The 20,764-nt window shown below is 36.9% G+C and overlaps 2 protein-coding genes across 2 annotated transcripts; both read left to right on the top strand.

The window, feature by feature from the left end:
- The first annotated feature begins 4,312 nt into the window (after nucleotides 1-4,312).
- Nucleotides 4,313-8,267, top strand: LOC126795295 (ATP-dependent Clp protease proteolytic subunit-related protein 4, chloroplastic). The gene is made up of 7 exons (XM_050522136.1): nucleotides 4,313-4,665; nucleotides 4,847-5,050; nucleotides 5,896-5,951; nucleotides 6,070-6,196; nucleotides 6,356-6,433; nucleotides 8,001-8,114; nucleotides 8,196-8,267. The coding sequence occupies exons 1-7, from the start codon at nucleotides 4,402-4,404 to the stop codon at nucleotides 8,265-8,267; spliced, it is 915 nt and encodes a 304-aa protein (XP_050378093.1). The 5' UTR covers nucleotides 4,313-4,401.
- A 4,842-nt stretch (nucleotides 8,268-13,109) lies between these two features.
- Nucleotides 13,110-15,690, top strand: LOC126795293 (expansin-like B1). The gene is made up of 4 exons (XM_050522134.1): nucleotides 13,110-13,317; nucleotides 14,006-14,112; nucleotides 14,635-14,949; nucleotides 15,239-15,690. Exons 1-4 carry the CDS (start codon nucleotides 13,188-13,190, stop codon nucleotides 15,434-15,436), a joined length of 750 nt encoding a protein of 249 aa, XP_050378091.1. The 5' UTR covers nucleotides 13,110-13,187; the 3' UTR covers nucleotides 15,437-15,690.
- The last annotated feature ends 5,074 nt before the right edge of the window (nucleotides 15,691-20,764 follow it).

Below are 20,764 nucleotides of genomic sequence, written 5' to 3'. Positions count from 1 at the left end.
GCGTTGTGCTGGGGGGTCTACCATTAGTCCCTCCTTGATCTTGCTTAGCAATGGGCTAGTGACTTGCGAAATGCTTGCAAACTCTGCCTTGCGGCTTAGTGGATCCGCTACCATGTTCTCCTTCCCGGGCTTGTACTCCATGGTGTAGTCAAACTCCGCCAAGAAGTCTTGCCACCTTGCTTGCTTTGGACTTAGCTTCTTTTGGGTTTAGAAGTAGCTTGTTGCTACATTGTTGATCATGATCACGAACTTGGTCACAAGCAAGTAATGTCGCCACACTCAAAGGCAATGGATGATGGCAGTCATCTCCTTCTCTTGCAATGTGTAGCACCGCTTCGTATCATTGAGCTTCTGACTCTTATAAGCAATTGGATGCCCTTCTTGCATGAGTACTCCACCAATGGCAAAGTCGGAAGCATCGGTGTGCACCTCATATGGCTTGGCGTGGTTGGGTAGGCTAAGCACGGGCTCCTCGCATATCGCCTTCTTCAAGTCTTCAAAGGCTTCTTGGCACTCCGGTGTCCATTCTCATGCCTTGTTCTTCTTGAGAAGGTCGGTTAATGGTGCAGCCCTCGCCGAGTATCTCTTGATAAAGCGGCGGTAATAATTAACTAGCCCAAGAAAAGATCTTAATTCATGTACGTTGGTGGGTGGCTCCCATTCTTGGATGGAATGCACCTTGCAATCCTCCATCATAAGCTTGTCGTCCTTGATCTTGTGCCCCAAGAACGACACCTCCGGCTTAGCGAATGAGCATTTCTCCATCTTGATGTATAGCTGGTTCTCCCGCAATACCTTAAGCACTTCCTACAAGTGCTCCACATGCTCCTGCAAGGTCTTGTTATACACCACTATGTTGTCCAAGTAGACGACGACAAACCGATTGAGATAGGGGTGGAATAACTTGTTCATCAAGGTGCAAAATGTCGCCGGTGCATTAGTTAGACCAAAAAACATAACCAGAAATTCATGCATGGCCCAATTGGTAGTACCCCGAACGAAGGTCTAACTTGGAAAAATATCATGCATGGCCCAATTGATCAAATAGATCGGCAATGAGAGGGATATGGTACTTGTTCTTTACCATTATCTTGTTGAGCGCCCTATAGTCGATGCACGAGCTTACTCCTTTGTTATGCTACTCGTGCGGCCATAGCAAGTCCATTATGCTAAGTCAGTCTTACTCTCGCCAACGCCCTGCTAGAACAATTGAAAAGGCAAAGATGATATCTCTATAGAGAACTTGTATTAAGGAAAGAAAGCTTACAGTGTTTACAAATAGGCTTGATGACTTCTTGCTTGATGGCTCAAATGTGAGGAATGCCTTGCTATTTATAGGCCTCCTCCTCCTACATCACTAGTTCTAGAGAATTCTAGGACTATGTACAAATGTAGAGATTTCTAGAGAACTCTATACAAGTCTACACAAATTTAAGATGCACCTTGAGTAATCTAGAGACTTTCGGAGTGGTCTTGTTCCCTTAGTCTCTCCATGGTTTTAGAGAAATCCGGAGATGTCCCAAGAGTTCCTCATTCTTCCGGAGACTTCCAACGCCTTCTAGGACCTTCTATGTACTTCCAAAGAGTTCCACCATATTCCGGATTCTCTTAGAATGCTCAAATGTCTTCTGTAACCTTCCTTGAGCCATGTTTGCTTCAAAAATACTCAAAGTAAAATTTGGTTAAATTTGGCGGGATGTGACATCCTACTTTCTTCTTTCATCTTCTTTTCCTTTTCTTTCTTCTTTCGTCTTATTCCTTTTCTTGTGTCATGTTGGTTTTTGTGCAAAGACCTATATCTAACCTTTGTGATATGATTGTTGTCTAATTGTATTGGTTCAAACTTTTTTTTTGAAAGAAACCACTTCGTTTATAAAAGAAAAATAAAAATCAAAAACCAAAATACTAATTTCGAGCTTGTTGTACTTTCATTTAAAATTTTATTTGTACTGGTCTCACCAAATTATTAAATTTTTAAACGGAGGTCCTTAACAATGACTGTGTTTGGTAGAGCTTATGAGCTCTGGTGATTATAAGTGAAGCCCAACAATCCGTTTGGTAAACTGGCTTCTGCCTTCCAACTTCCAAAAACTGGGGCTTTTTCAAACCAAAAGGAGAAGTAGCTCCTACCCTCCTTTTAGAAGCCGCTTCTACTTCTTAACGCGCGCACTGTAGCGGAGAATTAATGAACATTCTAAAATACCAATGGGTACCCTTGGTGGTTTCAACTAATTACGACCCACCACATATCAAACAGAAATACCATCAACTAGGCCAAACCCACCGCCAAGGGCGACCTCCCTCTCTCCGCGCAGTACACCCCTAAAGACTTCGTCCTCTCCCTCCCACCTTCGATCCCCGACGGCGGCCCTCCTCCTCCGTCTTCAACTAGCTTTGTTCCTTCTCTCTTCTTCTACCCATGGGCACCTCTGGGTTGGCTCTAATTTGTTTCAAAATATGTTCAATTTCATTGCTATCTTGAATTATAGGGTTTTTGCATTCCTAAAATGTTAATGTTATTCTTGTACTTGATTAGGAACGATGTGAAGAAGAAGTATTCAAGGGTTGAGCCGGATGAGGAAAACTCCAGGATTAATATTGAATGGTTTTAAATTTTTTATTAAATATATTCTGGAGTTTTCTAAAGGCCATAACACACATTAAAACGGAGAAAAATCAACTTAGATGCAAAAAAATAAAGTTTACTAGGGGTAGTAAAAATTTACTAAAGTTTACTAGAGGTAGTAAATTTCTACTGGGGGTATTAAACTTGAAAACAGTATTTCTAAAAGCCATAACACACCTTATAACGGAGAAAAATCAACTTAGATGCAAAAAAATAAAGTTTACTGGGGGTAGTAAAAATTTACTAGAGTTTACTACCACTAGTAAACTTCTAATTGGGGTATTAAACTTGAAAAACAGTATTTCTAAAGGGCATAACACACCTTAAAACGGAGAAAAATCAATTTAGATGCAAAAAATAAAGTTTACTGGGGGATAGTAAATTTTTTACTAAAGTTTACTATAAGTAGTAAACTTGTACTGGGGGTATTAAACTTGAAAAACAGATTGGAGGTGGATGAGTTCTTGTGTCAGGAAATTTTTGGGCGAGAAAGTGAGGATGCGAGATGGGTGAAATTTTCAGTGAAGGAGCAAGTGAAATGTAAAAGACAGAGATAGGGAGGCTGTCAAATTTGACAGTGTCTCAGCGAAAAAACTCCATACATTAATATGAAAAGATTTCCATCACAAAATGTTATGGCGGTATGCAATTTTGATATGCAATTTATTTTTGTATGTGCTGGTTGGGAATGGTCGGCTCATGATACAAGAGTATTACAATTCGTTCTTCGAAATCCTAATATGAACTTTCCTCATACTCCACCAGGTAATATATTTAATTTTAGTCAAAAATTTCATTTCAATTCATGCTTCAAATGACATTTTCACAAATTTTATTATATGATAATTTTGTAGGAAAATATTATGTTGTGGATTCAGGATATCCTACTCTGCCAGGGTATTTGGGACCTTATAAAGGGCCACCACAACACTTCCAACAATATCGTGGCCGAGAACCAAGAAATAAAAGAAAACTATTTAACCAAACACACTCTTCACTTAGAGGAGTTATAGAACGCTCATTTGGAGTTTGAAAAAAAAATGGAAGATTTTAAAAGACATGCAAGGATATTCATTCGAGAAACAAGTGAAGATTGTCATCGCTACTATAACACTTCATAATTATATCCGAAGATATGCACATCGTGATAGACATTTTGTCCGAGGCGAAGAAAAGGAAGGTGGTGGAGATGAGGAAGAAGAAGAAGATGATGATGATGATGAACAAAATCATCATTACGCATAAGAAATTGATATATTAAGAGACAAGATTACTCAAAGTTTGATGAATGCACGTGATTGAATATTTATGTATTGACATGATCCTAATCAAAACCAAATTATCAATATCAGAGTATATTAGTTTAAGATAATTTTAAAATTATCCAATATTAATATGACATATATTTTTAGGCATTGTTTTAAACTAAAATTAACTAAAAATTATCTTACATGTCTAAATTGGTCATTTGACAAATTAAAAACATAAGCTAGTTTGAGTTTACCAAACGCTTTGTCATTACTTCTGTCACTAACAACTACTTATATAAGCCAGTTTACCAAACAGTCTGCAACTTTATTTATCAGCCACTTATTTTCAGAAATCAGCATGAACCGACTTTTTTTATAAGCCCAACTGTACCCTGGGGCGAAAGTCTACATTTATTTGTTTCACCTTCACGGCAAATTCAGTAATTCACTGTCTTCTTCTCTCCTCTCACACTCAAACTCACAGGCCACAGTGTCCACCACGAACCACCGCACTCTCAACCGCCTATGGAGGTTGCCACCTCAGCTTCCAGCTTCGCGCTTCACGCGCGCATCTCAGCCCCGCCAGTTGCTCCCCGAGCTTTAAACCCTAACCGCAACCAAACAATGTCGTCTTGCTGGCCTCTCAGAGCCTCCCTCTCCTCCAACTTCCTCTCACCCTTCGCCGGCGGAAGCATCGCCTCTGACTTCTCCGGCCACAAGCTCCGCCCTCCCTCTCTCAATCCGGCGTCGTCTCCTGGCTCTAAGCCCAAACGCGGTGTCTTCACCATGGTAACACTCCCCCCTATTCACCTTCGCACATTTTGCTTCATCCAAAAATATGATCTTTGTAGGTTTTCTAAGGTTCAATTAGGCTCAATTGAATTTTGGCTGAAGAAATTTATGATTTTGTTTAATGTTTGAAATCTGATGAGTTTTGAAATTGAATTTGGATTTGATTATGGTGTGTTAGGTTATTCCATTTCAAAGAGGAAGTGCATGGGAGCAACCACCACCAGACCTGGCGTCGTATCTATACAAGAATCGAATTGTTTACTTGGGAATGTCGCTTGTTCCTTCAGTAACTGAGCTGATTCTTGCAGAGTTTCTCTACCTTCAGTATGAGGATGATACAAAGCCTATCTACTTGTACATTAATTCCACTGGAACAACTAAGGTTTGAAGTCTCAGACCTTATTTAATATTCACTAGCTTTAATTGTTTGCTAATGGAGATGACATTACGAGAGCAATTCGAGTTACAATCTTGTTTAAAATGTGGATAAGTTTGTAAGTCCCTTGAACTGCTCTGTCTTAGGTTTGAGATTTTGATAATGGAATGTGTCAGTTCGTCAGGATATTTACATTCATATCACGTCATTGTGCATATATCTAGAGAATCATATTTCGTAGTAGTGCTGATGCATGTTTTTCCGAATGTGGCTTGGATGTTGATGTTGGTGCTAGAGTTGGTTATATTTGTGCTAAGAAGGTTGTTTCAATTTGTACGTAGCAGTTCTTGTACAGTTGATTGCATTTAGTTGTTGTCCCAGGGGGGTTTTCTGATTGAATCCCGTGGTGTGTGAGTTTAATGTGTGTACGTTGCTGGAAGCTGTATTGCTCATAAGGCAAGGTTTTCCACAAGCTTCCGAACTGAAAAAGAATGATCTGAAAACCATTTTTATTTTATTTTTTGATTTCAAACTACTCTGCATAGTTTCTTTCTCATTTGTAACTGTAGTTAAAATTCAGCTCTTTGCAACAGTAAGTGATCATTATCAATAAACTTGATAATTGGCACAGATGCACTTACTTTCCTCTTGATGCTTTACTTTGACCAGAAAGCAGAATAGTTGATTCTAAACTGCCTAGCATACCTTAGTGTAGTAATTTCGCTGCCAATTTATTCTCCTTTTTGCCTTTACTCACAACAGAACGTTGTAAATTACGAATACTGTCCCCGTTTTTCCCCTTTTATTTTAAATGGTAAGTTTTTCATTTTAGTCTGTCTTGCATTCTCCAGGGCGGTGAGAAATTGGGTTACGAGACAGAGGCTCTTGCAATATATGATGTCATGAGGTAACTAATTTGTTGTTTTCTATCATATATTATTTATTTTTCATTTTACTTTTCCTTGAAATATTTGGATCTGCTTATGTTCACCTTTGGAGGTTAATTTGTGTTTTCACCGCTGCAGGTATGTCAAGCCACCGATATTTACTCTTTGTGTCGGTAATGCTTGGGGCGAAGCCGCTTTACTTTTGGCTTCTGGTGCAAAGGGAAACCGTTCTGCGTTACCATCATCAACAATCATGATAAAGCAGGTTCTATCTTTTATCACTAGCTTTTGTAGGGCTTTAAAATTTGTACCTAGTTAAATGATTTATGCAAGGCTGGAATCAAAAACTTTTAGCTGGGTTTGGAACTAGTGAATGAATTACATATGGACAAATTTAGTCATCTTCTTTTCTATCTATGTGCAGCCAATTGCAAGGTTCCAAGGTCAAGCAACAGATATTGAACTTGCAAGAAAAGAAGTGAAGAATGTGAAAGACGAGTTGGTAAGAATAATGGTCATTGAACTACACAGTTTTTTCCATGTTCACTCTTGCGCATTGATTACATTTGATTGTTGGCGGAAATTTAGAAGTTATGATAAGATACAGACTGTTTATTCGTTTCTTCGTATTTCATTTTTCTCTTTTCTATGGCAGTAGAGTAAATTTAATTGCATAAAAGTTTTGCAGAAAAGAAAGAAATAAGCATTCGTATGGAATCAAATTCTTGTGATCATTACCTCTATTGCATGTGTTGCACAGACCAATGAACGTCTTTTCGATAGGAAAAACGTGATGCGTAGTTAACAAGAGGTAGAAACATTAAAAAAAATTGAAGGAAAGAGTGATAAAGAGACATGTGACTTGTCCACCAAAAAGAGAAAAAAAAACATGCGACAAGTGGTGATTTGTTAAACAGTTTCTGAGTTTACAAGTCCAAGTTTGTAGAATGTAGTCTCTGTGATTTCAAGTGTGATTGTTATTTAGTTAAGGTTTTAATCTGACTGCAGTACATTAACTTCATGTATGTTCCACATTAAATACTGTAACATATGATTTTTGTCTGACAACAAACTCTTATCCTCTGATAGACATTTTGTATATCCCTTAGGGATTTGTTTTCAGTCAATTCACAGGTTTTTAATTCAAAAATAAAATTGGGGGGGGGGGGGGGGTGTCAGTGTCCATGCTATATATACCTACGAAATTTTTGTACTTGGGGCCTTCTGCCAATCTTCCTAATATTTAATTAGGAGACCGGACACTTGGCGAATAGCTGGCTAGGATTTGAACTCCCAAATTAGTTGAAGTACTTTGAGTATTTGTTTGTTGATTTATCTTTAAACTTGAATCAGTTTGCTCTGTCTAATTGTATAGCATTTGGCTCAGGGGTAGTCGTATCATGTAAAGAAATGAATAGAAAAGAAACGAAAGACTTTCCCTATTTGTCAATTTTCAATATCACAATTTCCATTTCTTAGTACAAAAGTTAATGAAACAATTAATCAATCCATATGATATTGTTGTTTCTCTTGATAAAGAACATCGCTTGATTCTTTTATCTGTTGAAAACAGTTTTTTTTTTGGTAGACATCATCAGTGTTAGCCTGTTAGGGATAACAAAAATACCCAACGGGCAGAGTACCCATGGGTATTAGACCCTAATGGGGGAGTGTTTCGGGTATAATCGGGTAACGGGGATCCCCGCTATTCGGATAGCGGAAACGGATAAGGGGCGGGGATAGTATTTTGATCCCCATCCCCATACCCACCCAATAATGTATTATATATTTAATATAATTAATTAATATATATTCACTCAAATAAATTAATAGACACGGGAAATACCCAGTATCCTATTACGGGGATCGGGGCGGTACGGAGATGCAAATGGTTTTTCAATCCCCTGACCCTACCCTCCCCATTGCCATCCCTAATCAGTGTTTGAGTTCAGAAGTGACTAATTTTTTGTCCTAGCATGTGGAATCTGCATTTCTGATATCCAGGCCAACAAAAAGTTAAACAAGAAGTGTTCAATCAATTCATTCCGTATCTGTTGATTCTGCTGTAGGTCAAGCTCTTTGCTAAGCATGTTGGAAAATCGACTGAGCAAATTGAAGCGGACATTAGACGGCCAAAATATTTTAGTCCCAGCGAGGCAGTGGAATATGGCATAATAGACAAGGTACCTCCAATTGAAAGACTTGAGATGTGTCTTGTCTATTTCATACCACACCGTATTTTACCTGTTTCCAATTCTTTCTAGGTACTGTACAATGAGAGGGGTCATAAAGACAGGGGAGTAGTGGCTGACCTGAAAAAGGCACAGCTTATTTGACGAAAGCAAGACTTGGGATGATTATTGCAATTAACATTCAGGTACAGAGATATAACAAGTTATGTGCAGTTCTAAGAATTGATTGCATTTTGTTTATATACGCGGAATTCGTGGCCTTTTAAATGAGTTTGACTATCAGTGACACCTTTTCACCAGCATTGAAACCTTTTTGCACTCCTATACGAAACTTTTTGAGTACTTGCACCTGCTTTCTACTGTTCAATGCATTGGCTAGTTGGTTTATATGTAGAGAAGTAGGTTTGACATCATTGTAATACTTCTGATTATTTGAAAAGGTTTCCCAAAAGCCACCGACACCAATGTTCCTGGGTGGTGTATCGTGAACCGTTTTAACACTGCATTAGCTATGTAGTCTTTCAGCATATGCATTATCACCTGATATCCGTTGCATTATGACCATGTCATGAAAGTGCTTTTACGTGCCAGTCATACTTGCTTCACTGGCCATTTACTTCCTTTAGTTGAAAAGCTTTCCCTCTCTAGGCTTTCCTACTCCTTTCTAAATTTGGCTTCCCTTATTGGCTCCTAGTCTTGTCTTTATCATTGGACAAGGATGTGTTGATTCTAGAATTGAAGTAATTGCTTGTTCTTTTCGGGGTCACATCTTTTTGCCATTACTTTTCTAGAGGATTCAGGAAGATGACACCTAGAAGAGGTGGTGATGCCATATTGTTAGCTAGCTTACATGTGGATTCGCCTATTTACTTTTTGATCTAATTGCTCATGAGAATGAGCGTGACTAAAGAGGCTGTTTTGGTAGGTGAGATGCTTTGATGGTAGTTTTCATGTCTTTTTCCGATATCCCCACCTTTTTGTCCACAGCCTAAATTACAAGTGTAAAAGCTTAATGTAATGAAGTAGGAGGTTAAATAATATGAGCCGTGCACATCATCAGACATCATTGCATTGTCTCAATAGTTTCTCTTCCATTATTTGCTCTTACTGGCTCTACCTTTTGTGGAGCTATGTGATTGTGATAACCCATCATAGTGATAGTCACTCCCTGAGCTGGAATTCCTCCTTCAAGCTATAATTTAGTCAGGTGTGAACATATTAGATAATACAATTAAAAAACTTTACATTCTTTTGTAGTTGACGTTGGGTTCTTGGACTGGAATGATAAATCAATAAGTTTTTTTTTTTGCTTCAAACAGTTGAGAAGCTTAGTTCAGAGATCGTTCATTGTTTGAGGTGCTATGTAATAAGTGTTGCTTTCCTGAAAACTCCACAAGTGTGTTGTAAATTGGGTTTGAAGGAATTGTAATTGAAATCCAAATACTGACAATTTGATGGTTCAATGTAATTGTTTGATATCTGTGCAAACTCATAATTTCCAATCAACTTGCTTCAGATGCAAGTTTATGAGATGATTGGCTTCTTCAGTACTGGAGAGTTTGCACCACTCACCAAAAACCCAGTGTAAAGCCACAACTGGTACACAAGTGCAGCAAAGGAAGTCCATAATACTTGCCTCAACTTGTATGTTCCCAAAGAACTTTGATTGTTTTCTGGGGTTGGCTGAATCTTACATGTACTAGAATTAGGATTATGTGTAGGAACCGTTGAAAAGAAATGTTGTATTCAGCTTACAATATTTGTTATATTATTATTATTATTAATGTTTCTTCTTTTCTAAAATAACAGTACATTACAGTCTTTCAAAAAACAAAAACAGTACAGTACAACATTAGGAATAATATGAACACACCCAACACGAAAGATAAAGATGGCATGGTAGTGCACCACTCACAAGTCACAACGCTCATCTTACTCTTTCATAACCTCATTTTGATGATTTAGGTTATTTATGAATGGAATTTCAGGTTGTTGATGTTTTAAGCTTCTTTTTAGGTAATTCTATTGTATCTATCTTATTTAGTTTTCATAAATCGATCTCGGTTCTCAATTGCAGGAAAAATGTTAACTGTTGATTGTACTACCACTGGTAAATTCATGCATTGTGCCGTGAAACTTCTATTTTAGATTCATATCCTGTTAAATTAAACAGATAGTGAAAATACACTTTCATGTATTGAAAGCTTTTGTCCGCTGTGAAATTCCATGAGGTTCCTCACATGATCAATTTCTCATTAACGGATCCTAATGTTCTGCTTTGATTTGCTCAAATGTGGGAGTGAGAGACTAAAGTGGCAACTTCTGTTGGGTGGCCGGCACGCTTTGTTGTTGTTAGTTAAGAATTCTTTTCCAACGACACGAACTTCTGCTCTTTCCCTTTCACCCATCTCATCCCAAATTACAAGTGTAAGAGTAGGACTCAAGGAAGTAGGAGATTTGATACCAGGAAGGCAGGAACCGTACACATATATACTTCATTGTTTCTCAATAGTTACTATTCCATTATATGCTCTAAGTGGCTCTCCCATATGTGGAGAATTGATTGGTCAATCCAATATAGTGAAAGTCACTAGCTTTCACTGATGTGGTACATGAGCTATGATTTGCCAGCTGTATGAACAAATAGTGAAACACCCTTTCGGAAAGTTTACACTGTTTCAGTTGATATAATACTAATGTGATTCTGGTTGGAATTTATATGATGCATGCAATTATGGTTTGCTCAAGGTGGTATTAATTAACACAATGTGTTTTCGCTAAGGTCACAAAATATGGCTGTTATAGTAATGCTTAGTGCGTAAATCAAATATTAGTTCATATACGTCAGAGAATAGCATTGAGTTGATGAACTCCAAATAGTACGACCATTGTGATTTCTCATTTACGTTGCTATGCTTAATGATAAGGATTTTCAGTCTGTAAGTATCAGCCAAGGACCAGCCAGACGGCTGTTTCTGGGTACGTAAGAACTTGCATCAGTTGCATGAAAGTTGAAATTCAAATGGTTCACAGAAGAAAGATGGCGTGACTTTCAGTAGCCATAACGGCCCTTCATCATATACATGAGTGGAAGTTAAGGCCCGGGTTTTCCAAAATCATATTATTCAAACTAAGCTAGGGTTGTTAGAACAAACGTTGCCGATCTTGAAAACCATAGATCGTGAACAGAAGAACTTTGGCGGATATTGTTTTCCTTCATCCCCCCAATCTCATGGTTCGTGAGATTTCGACTTGCACATTTAATATGCACCTCAAAAAAAAAAAACCAAATACAATGTACATAGAAATCAATCACTAAATTAACTATTAAGTCCGATCAATATGTTATACTCAAGTTACTTCTCAAACCTTATCATAACACCTATTTATTTGGTCAATTTATTCAGGCCCGGACCTGAAGTGAGGCTCGAGCAGCGGCCGCCTCAGGCCCCAAAATCTTACCTTTTTTAATATATATATTTTTATATTTGATCATTTTTCAAATAATAAACCTACGATAGTTGGGAAATTGTAGTCTAAATAGCTTGGATATGTTATCCATGTAAAAAAAGTGGTCGAGAAGGTTGATTATGCAAAGTTAATTGATACTTTCGCATTTAAAACTATAAGATGAGTAATTTTTAAGTGACTTTGTGAGCAGATTTGAGTGATTTCGAATAACTTTTTAGTGATGTAGTTTAGAATTTGAGAATTATAGTTTTATCTTATAATCTATCATCTGAAATCGATTTTATTAGTTATTGTTCGCAGATTTAATACGTGTTTACTTATTGATTTTTTTTCATACCGAAATACTATAGAGCCTCATTTTATAATCCCGCCTCAAGTCTCTGAATCTTAGGTCCGGCCCTAAAGTTATTTTTCTTCTGTGTAATCCCTAGACATGCATTTTTTAACAAGTAGGCTTTTACATAAACAAGATGGACGACGAAGATTGAGACTCACCAACCCCGATATATAAAATATGAAATTGTAAGTGCTCTTACTTGTTTGAGCCTACTTGTTTATGTAAAATCCAACTAGCTATGAAAATATGAAATTGTAAGTGCTCTTACTCTAATCAAATCAAAGAGCAAATATCTTCATTAAGATTTAAGAAACTTTCTCAAGACCTCGCTCCTCAGTGCGTTACAACCAAAATGATGGTGGCTTTGGTAGTTTGGTAGGACTCGAAACTATTGGTTATAGCCCCATAGTTATGTTAACTAGACTTCGAAAAATTGACTTAAAGTCAGCTAAACTTCAGTACCTAGAATCTGAGTCATACATACATGCATGTCTATCATATTAATTGGCAACAAAGAGTGGATGGCCTAGCCTGTTCCCCAAAAATATGTGACATCTTACTTACATAGTGTTGAACAATTGAGAAGTCGCGTGATGCATTACAAATGATATGCGTCAGATAATCAAAATTAGCAGTATGACCCGGAAATTTGCTGATCAAGTCTTTACATGAAATCTTCGACGGGAGATAACACAAGTTAACCAATTTGTTGTATATCCAAAACAGCTTTTTCCTTTTCTTACTCAAATTGTTCAATGTTTATCCATCTTTCTCGTCATATGACCTCATATTGCATTGAGAACAAGAGTCCTGGTCCCAAGATGTACTAATGAAGAAGCTAAACTATATTTTGCGGGTAAAAAGAGCAACATACTAAAGTTCGCTGGTGTACCATATGCCAATGCAAATGTATAACATTTCTCTCCATATAAAGAATTATCTGTTCATCAAATGGGATTGGAAGGGGGTCAATTAACAAAGGGATCCACGTAGAAAGTACACGTTATCGATTCAATCCTAAATTGCAGCTCCAGTTTCTTTTGCACTCTGTAGTTCCAAAGTGGAAGAAAAAGTAGAGTAATACCACATCAACATGAACACCTACTCATGTCATGCCTCTACTATAAATATAGGATTCACAAACCTCTGATCTCTCACATCACAGCAACATCTTAAACTCTTCTGCTCTAACTACCTGAGCTTGCATTGCTTGGTTTCATTGTTTTGGGTAGCTTAATTGTTTGTTTCGTACAGACATGGGTAGCTTTCAGTGTTTTCTTGCAATCCTAGGCCTAGTGCTCTTGCCTGTACTATGCATCTCTCAAGATACATTTACACGGTCCAGAGCAACATATTACGGTAGCCCCAATTGCTATGGAAACCCAAGTATGCAGCCTTTTTCTATTCTTTGTATACGACATATATGGTAGAAACCTAGCTAGCCAGCATTTCGTACGTGGTAAATGTACACATGATAGATTGATAGATCTTCTTTGAATTGGTGGATTGAAATTAAGCAACTGCTTCGTTATTCTTATTTCCCAAATGTCACTGTCTATTTCTTAAATAGAAATAGGTACAGAAAGCTTTTTTTGAGCGTGACAACAACTATAGTGAGTGCACATACTTATATATGCGATATTTTCAGTTAGTGTGGTCATCTTCTACGTAAATTATGCCAATTTGACCCTGGTTGCCAAAACACATTGATCGGGGATCTTACCCGAAAGGAGTTGTAATGAGTCATTTATGCATGTGTACCATATGATAATATGAACTCGCATGAAAAGATATGCATTTTTTTTCTTTTTTCTTTTTGAGGAGAATATGCATTTCGCTTATAAGACAATTGGAGTTTTTACTAGCTAGCATGCATGTTGGAGAGTCTTTATATTAGCTAGAGAGAAGCCAAATCAACCTTCTTGTTTGGCCAATAAACCAAAACTGGCGAAGTTATATTATTAGAAACTGATATCCTTACTGTCCAATTGTCCAAATGCCTGATAACCTGTTTAATTTATCATCTAAAATGGTTAATTTGTAATAACTAATGATCTTTATGCTCGTCATGTAGCTGGAGCATGTGGCTATGGAGAATATGGAAGGACTGTAAACGATGGTCAAGTATCTGCAGTTGCCAGGCTATGGAGAAACGGTACTGGCTGCGGTGGATGTTATCAGGTACAGTACTTGTACTTAGTTTATCATTCTAGGATTCTAGCTAGACTATAAATGTGATAACAACGACAAGGGTTAATATTCTTAGTTCATGTCTTCATGACCTAGCGATAATCATTCTGATTAGCACTAACAATAAACTAAAGTAAGTGCGTTGCTTCTTTAATTTATACCTAGCATGTACCCACCCGTGTAAATTTCCACGGATTTACACAATTCACTTAAAAAGTTAGTTTTAGTTTATTTACTACCCACAACTCATAATCTTCCTCTGATTTTAAGTTATTTCCTACTTCTCTTACGTTTTCACCTTTTTTTTAATTTTATTTTACTTTAATTGTTGTAGTTCACCCTATTATCTCTCACACATAATATTTTCTCTCTTTATTTTTTTATCTCTAACATAGGCATTTTAGAGATTTTGAAACTTTGGTGAACCTGTTAACAACAAAACCACGTTTTCAATTATATATAGTAGGGATTAACGACAATTAACTTTCTGTGGGCATACCGTACGTGATTCAGGTTAGGTGCATATACCCTCCACATTGCAGTAATGATGGGGTGAATGTGGTGGTGACCGACTATGGTGAAGGAGACAGAACTGACTTCATCTTCACCCCTAAAGCCTATACAAAGTTGGCAAACAGCCCAGCTTCAACTGAGATTTTATTTGCTTATGGTGTGGTTGATATAGAATTCAGAAGGATCCCTTGCCAGTACTCTACTCCGAACCTGGTTTTCAAGGTCCATGAACATAGCAAATTTCCGTTATACTTGGCTATAGTCATTCAGTATGTAGCTGGCCAGAATGATATCATTGCCGTCGAAGTGTGGCAGGTAAAATTCATGCTAATTGCAATACAATCATATATATATATATATATATATATATATATATATATATATATATATATATATATATATATAGGTTCTTGATAGTATTCAAAGACCACTTATCCCTTTGGCCAGGAAAAATTCAAAACCATGCATCAAACCAAACCCCCCTTCAATCTGGTTTAGTTTTAAAATTTGAATAAGAACTGGCTCGACACAGATCATTGCGTGTTTGCAAAAAATAAAAAATATATATAAAAAAAACAACAGATATTCACAATTTGTTTGGCAGGAGGATTGCAAAGCATGGGTTGGCTTGCGTAAAGTATATGGGGCAGTATGGGACACTCAAAACCCACCTTGTGGTTCCATTGACCTGAGGTTCCAAGTGAGTGGCAGCGCAGGGCTACAATGGGTGCAGGCACCCAAAGCCATCCCCATTGATTGGAAGGCCGGGGCTGCCTATACATCAGCCATTCAGCTCACTTAATTAGTTTATAAGTAGCTGCTGCTATATATATTTAGTACTCCATCTCTATGTGGCTGCGTCACTGATCAAGATGAACCTTTATCCATGCCACTTCGGTCGATCAGCACTTCAAATAGGATAAAAACTAAGTTTCCTAAATCAGATTCCCTATAAGGTAATTGCTTTTTATTATTGTGATGTATGCTGAGTATTAGGTGCAAGTACACTTGCCTTGCCAAGTAGTGGGATTATGTACTTTGTATTGGTGAACATCTATAATATGAATAAAGTTATATTCCTTCTCTTGAACTTAATTCTTAATTCCATAAATGTCAATACTGTTCTTTTATTTCATTCCTAATATTGGTAAAAGTGTGTCATGGGTGTGTAGATTGTCATTTAGGGTGTGTGAACTGTGATTTCACTACCTTATTCTCACATTCTATAAAACTTGATTTTGTTTTTTAAATTAATGCTAGGACTGAGTTGTATTCTACGAGTTTGTTTTATTATAAGTAGAGTTTCATATGTGAAGATTCCTATAGTAGTACTTAATTTAGTTCAAAGAAAAGCAGAGGTCATATTACTCCAAATGAGATTAGGCATTTTAAAATCAAATTACTCTAAAGAAACACATATATCAAACTCTAAACTCCAAATAAATCGATTGTTTTTATTCTTAGTTTGCATCTATCACTCACAATATATTGCATTTGTTATAGAGTTTAATCAACCTTTTGGATAGTTTTCTCTTACTTCAATAAACATCAGAATGAAAATTTCTCACAAATTTTTATCAAACAAAAAAATTCACAATTTTTTATTTATTTTTCTTTCCATATTCATTGAAAAGACAAATGAATTACTTTCTTTTAGTGAACCAAGTGAGGACTCAGGGTAAAACTTCAATAAAAATTATAACGCCTAAGTTTAAGAAAAGAATCATGATTATTATCTCCTCACTATGAATTTTGAACTTGTAGACGAGCTGAGTTTGGAACCGAATATTCGTACATACTTGCTTAATCATGACTTCTTTCTACAAATTGGTTGATATGAATAGGAATTAATACCTTCTCATGGTATTGCATTATATTATTATTTGTTTTATTGAGAGTTTTCCTTCGTAGCAGGATTGGTGATACAAGCGATGTTGAAGGTAATCTTAAATTAAGTCTTTTTATGGTGTATTGAAAGATATATAATCACTCATGATACATCTTCAAACTTTTTTTTTCCATTAGCAATCCTTTTTTTTCCGATTAGTGTTATCACTGACGACGTCTTTCTCGATTTTGTCTTTGCTTCATATATATCAATGGAAGAGATCATTAGCAAAATCGAAGAAGTAAAATATAAGTTGATATACTTTCTTCAAATAAAAAATGTTTTTATAATGAGAACTTACAATTTAATGGGATAGGAAGAGCATACTCTCTTTTTCTCTGAGAATGAAAAGCAGTTTGTTTCATTCCTTTTGGACGATGAAACACTTTAATATGATTATTAAAGAGTAGCGGTGAGTACAAATTTAAATAAGTGGCGGGCTGGATATTTTCACAAATACGAAGATCCAAGCTCGTCTAATTAAAACGGGTTTTGTGGACTTTTGTGGGTCGGGTCTTGCGGGCTTATATAAAACAATATAATATTCTAATTTAAGGGTTTGAAACAATAAAACAATTATTAGAAAACATTCTAAACAAATTTACAAATAAATTCTAGTTTCAAAATATTATCGATCAACACCAATAGATGTGATCGATATATATATTTAGGGACCATGTAAAAATTTCATCTAATTCAGACCTCGTTTAACCGTCGGAATTTTCGGTCAACCAAATACAAAAGCGTTTTCACATAATAAACCTCATTGACCGGGGCTTTGCCAAACGGATTTTCTTGTTGCGACCACGCACGATCGGTGACAAAAAATAGATGATTTCAAATATGTAAACAACTTTCCGCATTCACATCTTGGTAATGGGTCCCCCCTTAGGGCATTATTAGTTTTGTTTTTAGTTTACCGGAAATTCGGACGGTCAAACGAGGTCTGAATTGGATGAAATTTTAAAATGATCATTAAATATATATATTGATCACATCGGATGGTGTGGATCGATTCCGAGAAGTTTCATTCATATAGTCGCTTCAAAATGTTATAGTTTTATTATAAACCTCATATAAAGAGTTATAATACATTAGTGGACACTTGGCGATCGACAAATCCAATTCAAAATATTGTCGATTGACACCAGTAGATGTGATCGGTATATATATTTAAGGAACCCGTAAAATTTCGTCTGTTTTGGACATAATTTGACCGTTCGTACCAACTGTCAACTAAAAAAAGGCGTTTTGACATATTGAAACCACATTGACTGGGGTTTTGCCAAATAGATTTCTTCAGTGCGACCGCGCACGATAGGTAACAAAAATTAAGTTATTTCAGATATGCAAACGGCTTTCGGCGTTCGCATATTTGTAATAGGTCATCCTTATGGCATATTAGTGGTGTTTTCGATTTACCGAAAATTCTGACGGTTAAACGAGGTCCGAATTGGATAAAATTTTAAAATGGTCACTAAATATATATACTGATCACATCAGATAGTGTCGATCGATTCCGAGAAGTTTCCTTCGTATAGTCACTTCATGATGTGATAGTTTTATTATAAACCTAATATAAAGGTTATAATACATTAGTGGACACTTCGGCGATCGACAACTCAAATTCAAAATATGATCAATCGACACCAGTAGATGTGATCGGTATATATATTTAGGGAACCCGTAAAAATTTCGTCCGTTTTGGACATAATTTGACCGTTCGTACCAACGATCAACTAAAAAAGGCGTTTTGACATATTGAAATCCCATTGACAGGGGATTTGCCAAATAGATTTATTCAGTGTGACCGCACACGATAGCTAACAAAAATTAGGTGATTTCAGATATGCAAACGGCTTTCTCCTTTCGCATATTTGTAATAGGTCCTCCTTTAAGGCATATTAGTGGTGTTTTCAATTTACCGAAAATTCTGACGGTCAAACGAGATCCAAATTGGATAAAATTTTAAAATGGTCACTAAATATATATACTGATCACATCAGATAGTGTTGATTGATTCCGAGAAGTTTCCTTCATATAGTCGCTTCATAATGTGATAGTTTTATTTTCTAAAATGTAATATAAAAGGTTATATAATACATTAGTGGACACTTCGGCGATCGATAACTCTAATTCGAAATTTGGTCGATCGACACTAGTAGATGTGATCAGTATATATATTTAGGGAACCCGTAAAAATTTCGTCCATTTTGGACATGGTTTGACCGTTCGTACCAACCGTCAACTAAAAAGTGGCGTTTTGACATATTGAAACCCCATTGACCGGGGATTTGCCAAATAGATTTCTTCAGTTCGACCGCGCATGATAGGTAACAAAAATTAGGTGATTTCAGATATGCTAACGGCTTTCGGCATTCACATATTTGTAATAGGTCATCCCTTATGGCATATTAGTGGTGTTTTCGATTTACCTAAATTCCGACAGTAAAACAAAGTCCAAATTGGATGAAATTTTTACAGGGTCACTAAATATATATACCAATCATATTGGCTAGTTTTGCTTGATCCCGAGAAGCTTAATTCATATAGTCGCTTCATAATGCGATAGTTTTATTATAAACATAATATAAAAAGGTTATGATACATTAGTGGACGCTTCGGCAATTAATAACTCCAGTTCGAAATATGGTCGATCGACACCAGCAGATGTGATCAGTATATATATTTAGGGAACCCGTAAAAATTTCGTCAGTTTTGGATATTGTTTAACTATCCGTACTTACGGTCAACCAAAAAAAAGCGTTTTGACATATTAAAATCGTCATTGACCAGGGCTTTGCCAAATGGGTTTCCTTGGTACGACCACACACAATCGGGTGACAAAAATTAGGTGATTTGAGATATGCAAACGAATTTCGGTTTTCGCATTTTGGTAATGGGTCTTCCCTTATCACATATTAGTGTTGTTTTCGGTTTACCGGAAATTCCGACGGTCAAATGAGGTCCGAATTGGATGAAATCTTTACAGGGTCACTAAATATATATACCGATCATATTGACTGGTGTCGATCGATCCCGAGAAGTTTCCTTCATATTGTTGCTTCATAATACAATCGTTTTATTCTAAATCTAATAAAATATGTATGTATAATATTTTATTATTTGGCGGACCGGGCTCACGGGCCGGACTGGGTTTCAAATCTCTAATTTAAGCTCGGTCCTCTACTCACGGAAGCGGAATTTGGAGGGCTTTCTCGCGGGCCGAGTAAAAGCCCGTCGGGCTTGCGGGCCTCCGCGGATTTTTCAGATTCGCGGGTTAAATGATGAGGCCTAGGTTAATCGTAATAGAGAGCTAATTAAGAAGGAGACATGATTTGATTGATGGGATAAGTGGTGTAAATGGTGATAGGAGTGCTGAAAGACAAGTAAGAGATGTTTTATAGGCTTTTAAGACATAATGTGAATATTAACCACGAGTGTGGTGTACTGGTTTCTGACCGCGGAAACTATTTGACTAGGGCTTAAACGTGACATTGGTCAAAGACTCGATTGTTGGCGGAGACATTACACACCTTTTTGTTTCTAACTGGGCCACAATATGGGCCTGAGTTGGGGCATTGAGGACATTATTGTGGTCAGGGCATCAGGTGAAATTCCGTGTTTGAACCATTTCACATGGCCCCGTCAGGGATTAGTCACACGCCGGAGGTATTACCTTCGGCCGTGGGGATACCCTGATGCCCGGTTTCTAGACTGGCCCCTCCGCTTTGGTATACAATGATGTACCACCGTGGAGTATTGGACGCTGTCCTCCGTTGAGTTTGCCTTCGGACCCCACATAAGAAATGTCTTGGAACTTAAAAAAAAAAAAAACAGAATGTGATTGTTAGAAGCTAAATAGAAGTGGGCTATCAAAGTTCTGCATAGCAGCATACAATCAATCACTACAAAAATCATATGATAAATCAAGAAAAGTGGATATGAGAGATTCTTGGGCTGAGAGTATGAGATAAATTCTTGTCCAGAGTGCAGTTGAGGTTGGTAGGCTTGCACCATCCTCTCTAAACATGGATTGATTTCATAAGAAGAATTGAAGATTCATAATATTTTGTTCTTGAACTTGGCTTTAACTGATACATGATAGAGTCTCTCTTGTAAATTTGATTTTCTTCCATGGATTTATATGGATTAGTGGAATTTATGTGGATTGCATTGGAGGAAATATACCAAAGCTAGGCAGATAGATAGACTCCTTTCCCCCTACTAAGGGGATGTTAT

Source organism: Argentina anserina, chromosome 5 (genome assembly GCF_933775445.1).
Source record: "Argentina anserina chromosome 5, drPotAnse1.1, whole genome shotgun sequence".
In the NCBI taxonomy this organism is placed as follows: Eukaryota; Viridiplantae; Streptophyta; class Magnoliopsida; order Rosales; family Rosaceae; genus Argentina; species Argentina anserina.
Note: the sequence above shows the minus strand (reverse complement) of the source record. Positions and strands in the feature narration are given on the sequence as shown.

Bases quoted from the DNA above. Each gene is read 5' to 3' on its own strand.
- LOC126795293 (XM_050522134.1), top strand. From the start codon at position 13,188: ATGGGTAGCTTTCAGTGTTTTCTTGCAATCCTAGGCCTAGTGCTCTTG. The intron at 13,318-14,005 runs GTATGCAGCCTT...CTCGTCATGTAG, and splicing joins CAATTGCTATGGAAACCCAA to CTGGAGCATGTGGCTATGGA. The intron at 14,113-14,634 runs GTACAGTACTTG...TACGTGATTCAG, and splicing joins GCTGCGGTGGATGTTATCAG to GTTAGGTGCATATACCCTCC.
- LOC126795295 (XM_050522136.1), top strand. From the start codon at position 4,402: ATGGAGGTTGCCACCTCAGCTTCCAGCTTCGCGCTTCACGCGCGCATC. The intron at 5,051-5,895 runs GTTTGAAGTCTC...TGCATTCTCCAG, and splicing joins ATTCCACTGGAACAACTAAG to GGCGGTGAGAAATTGGGTTA. The intron at 6,434-8,000 runs GTAAGAATAATG...ATTCTGCTGTAG, and splicing joins AGAATGTGAAAGACGAGTTG to GTCAAGCTCTTTGCTAAGCA.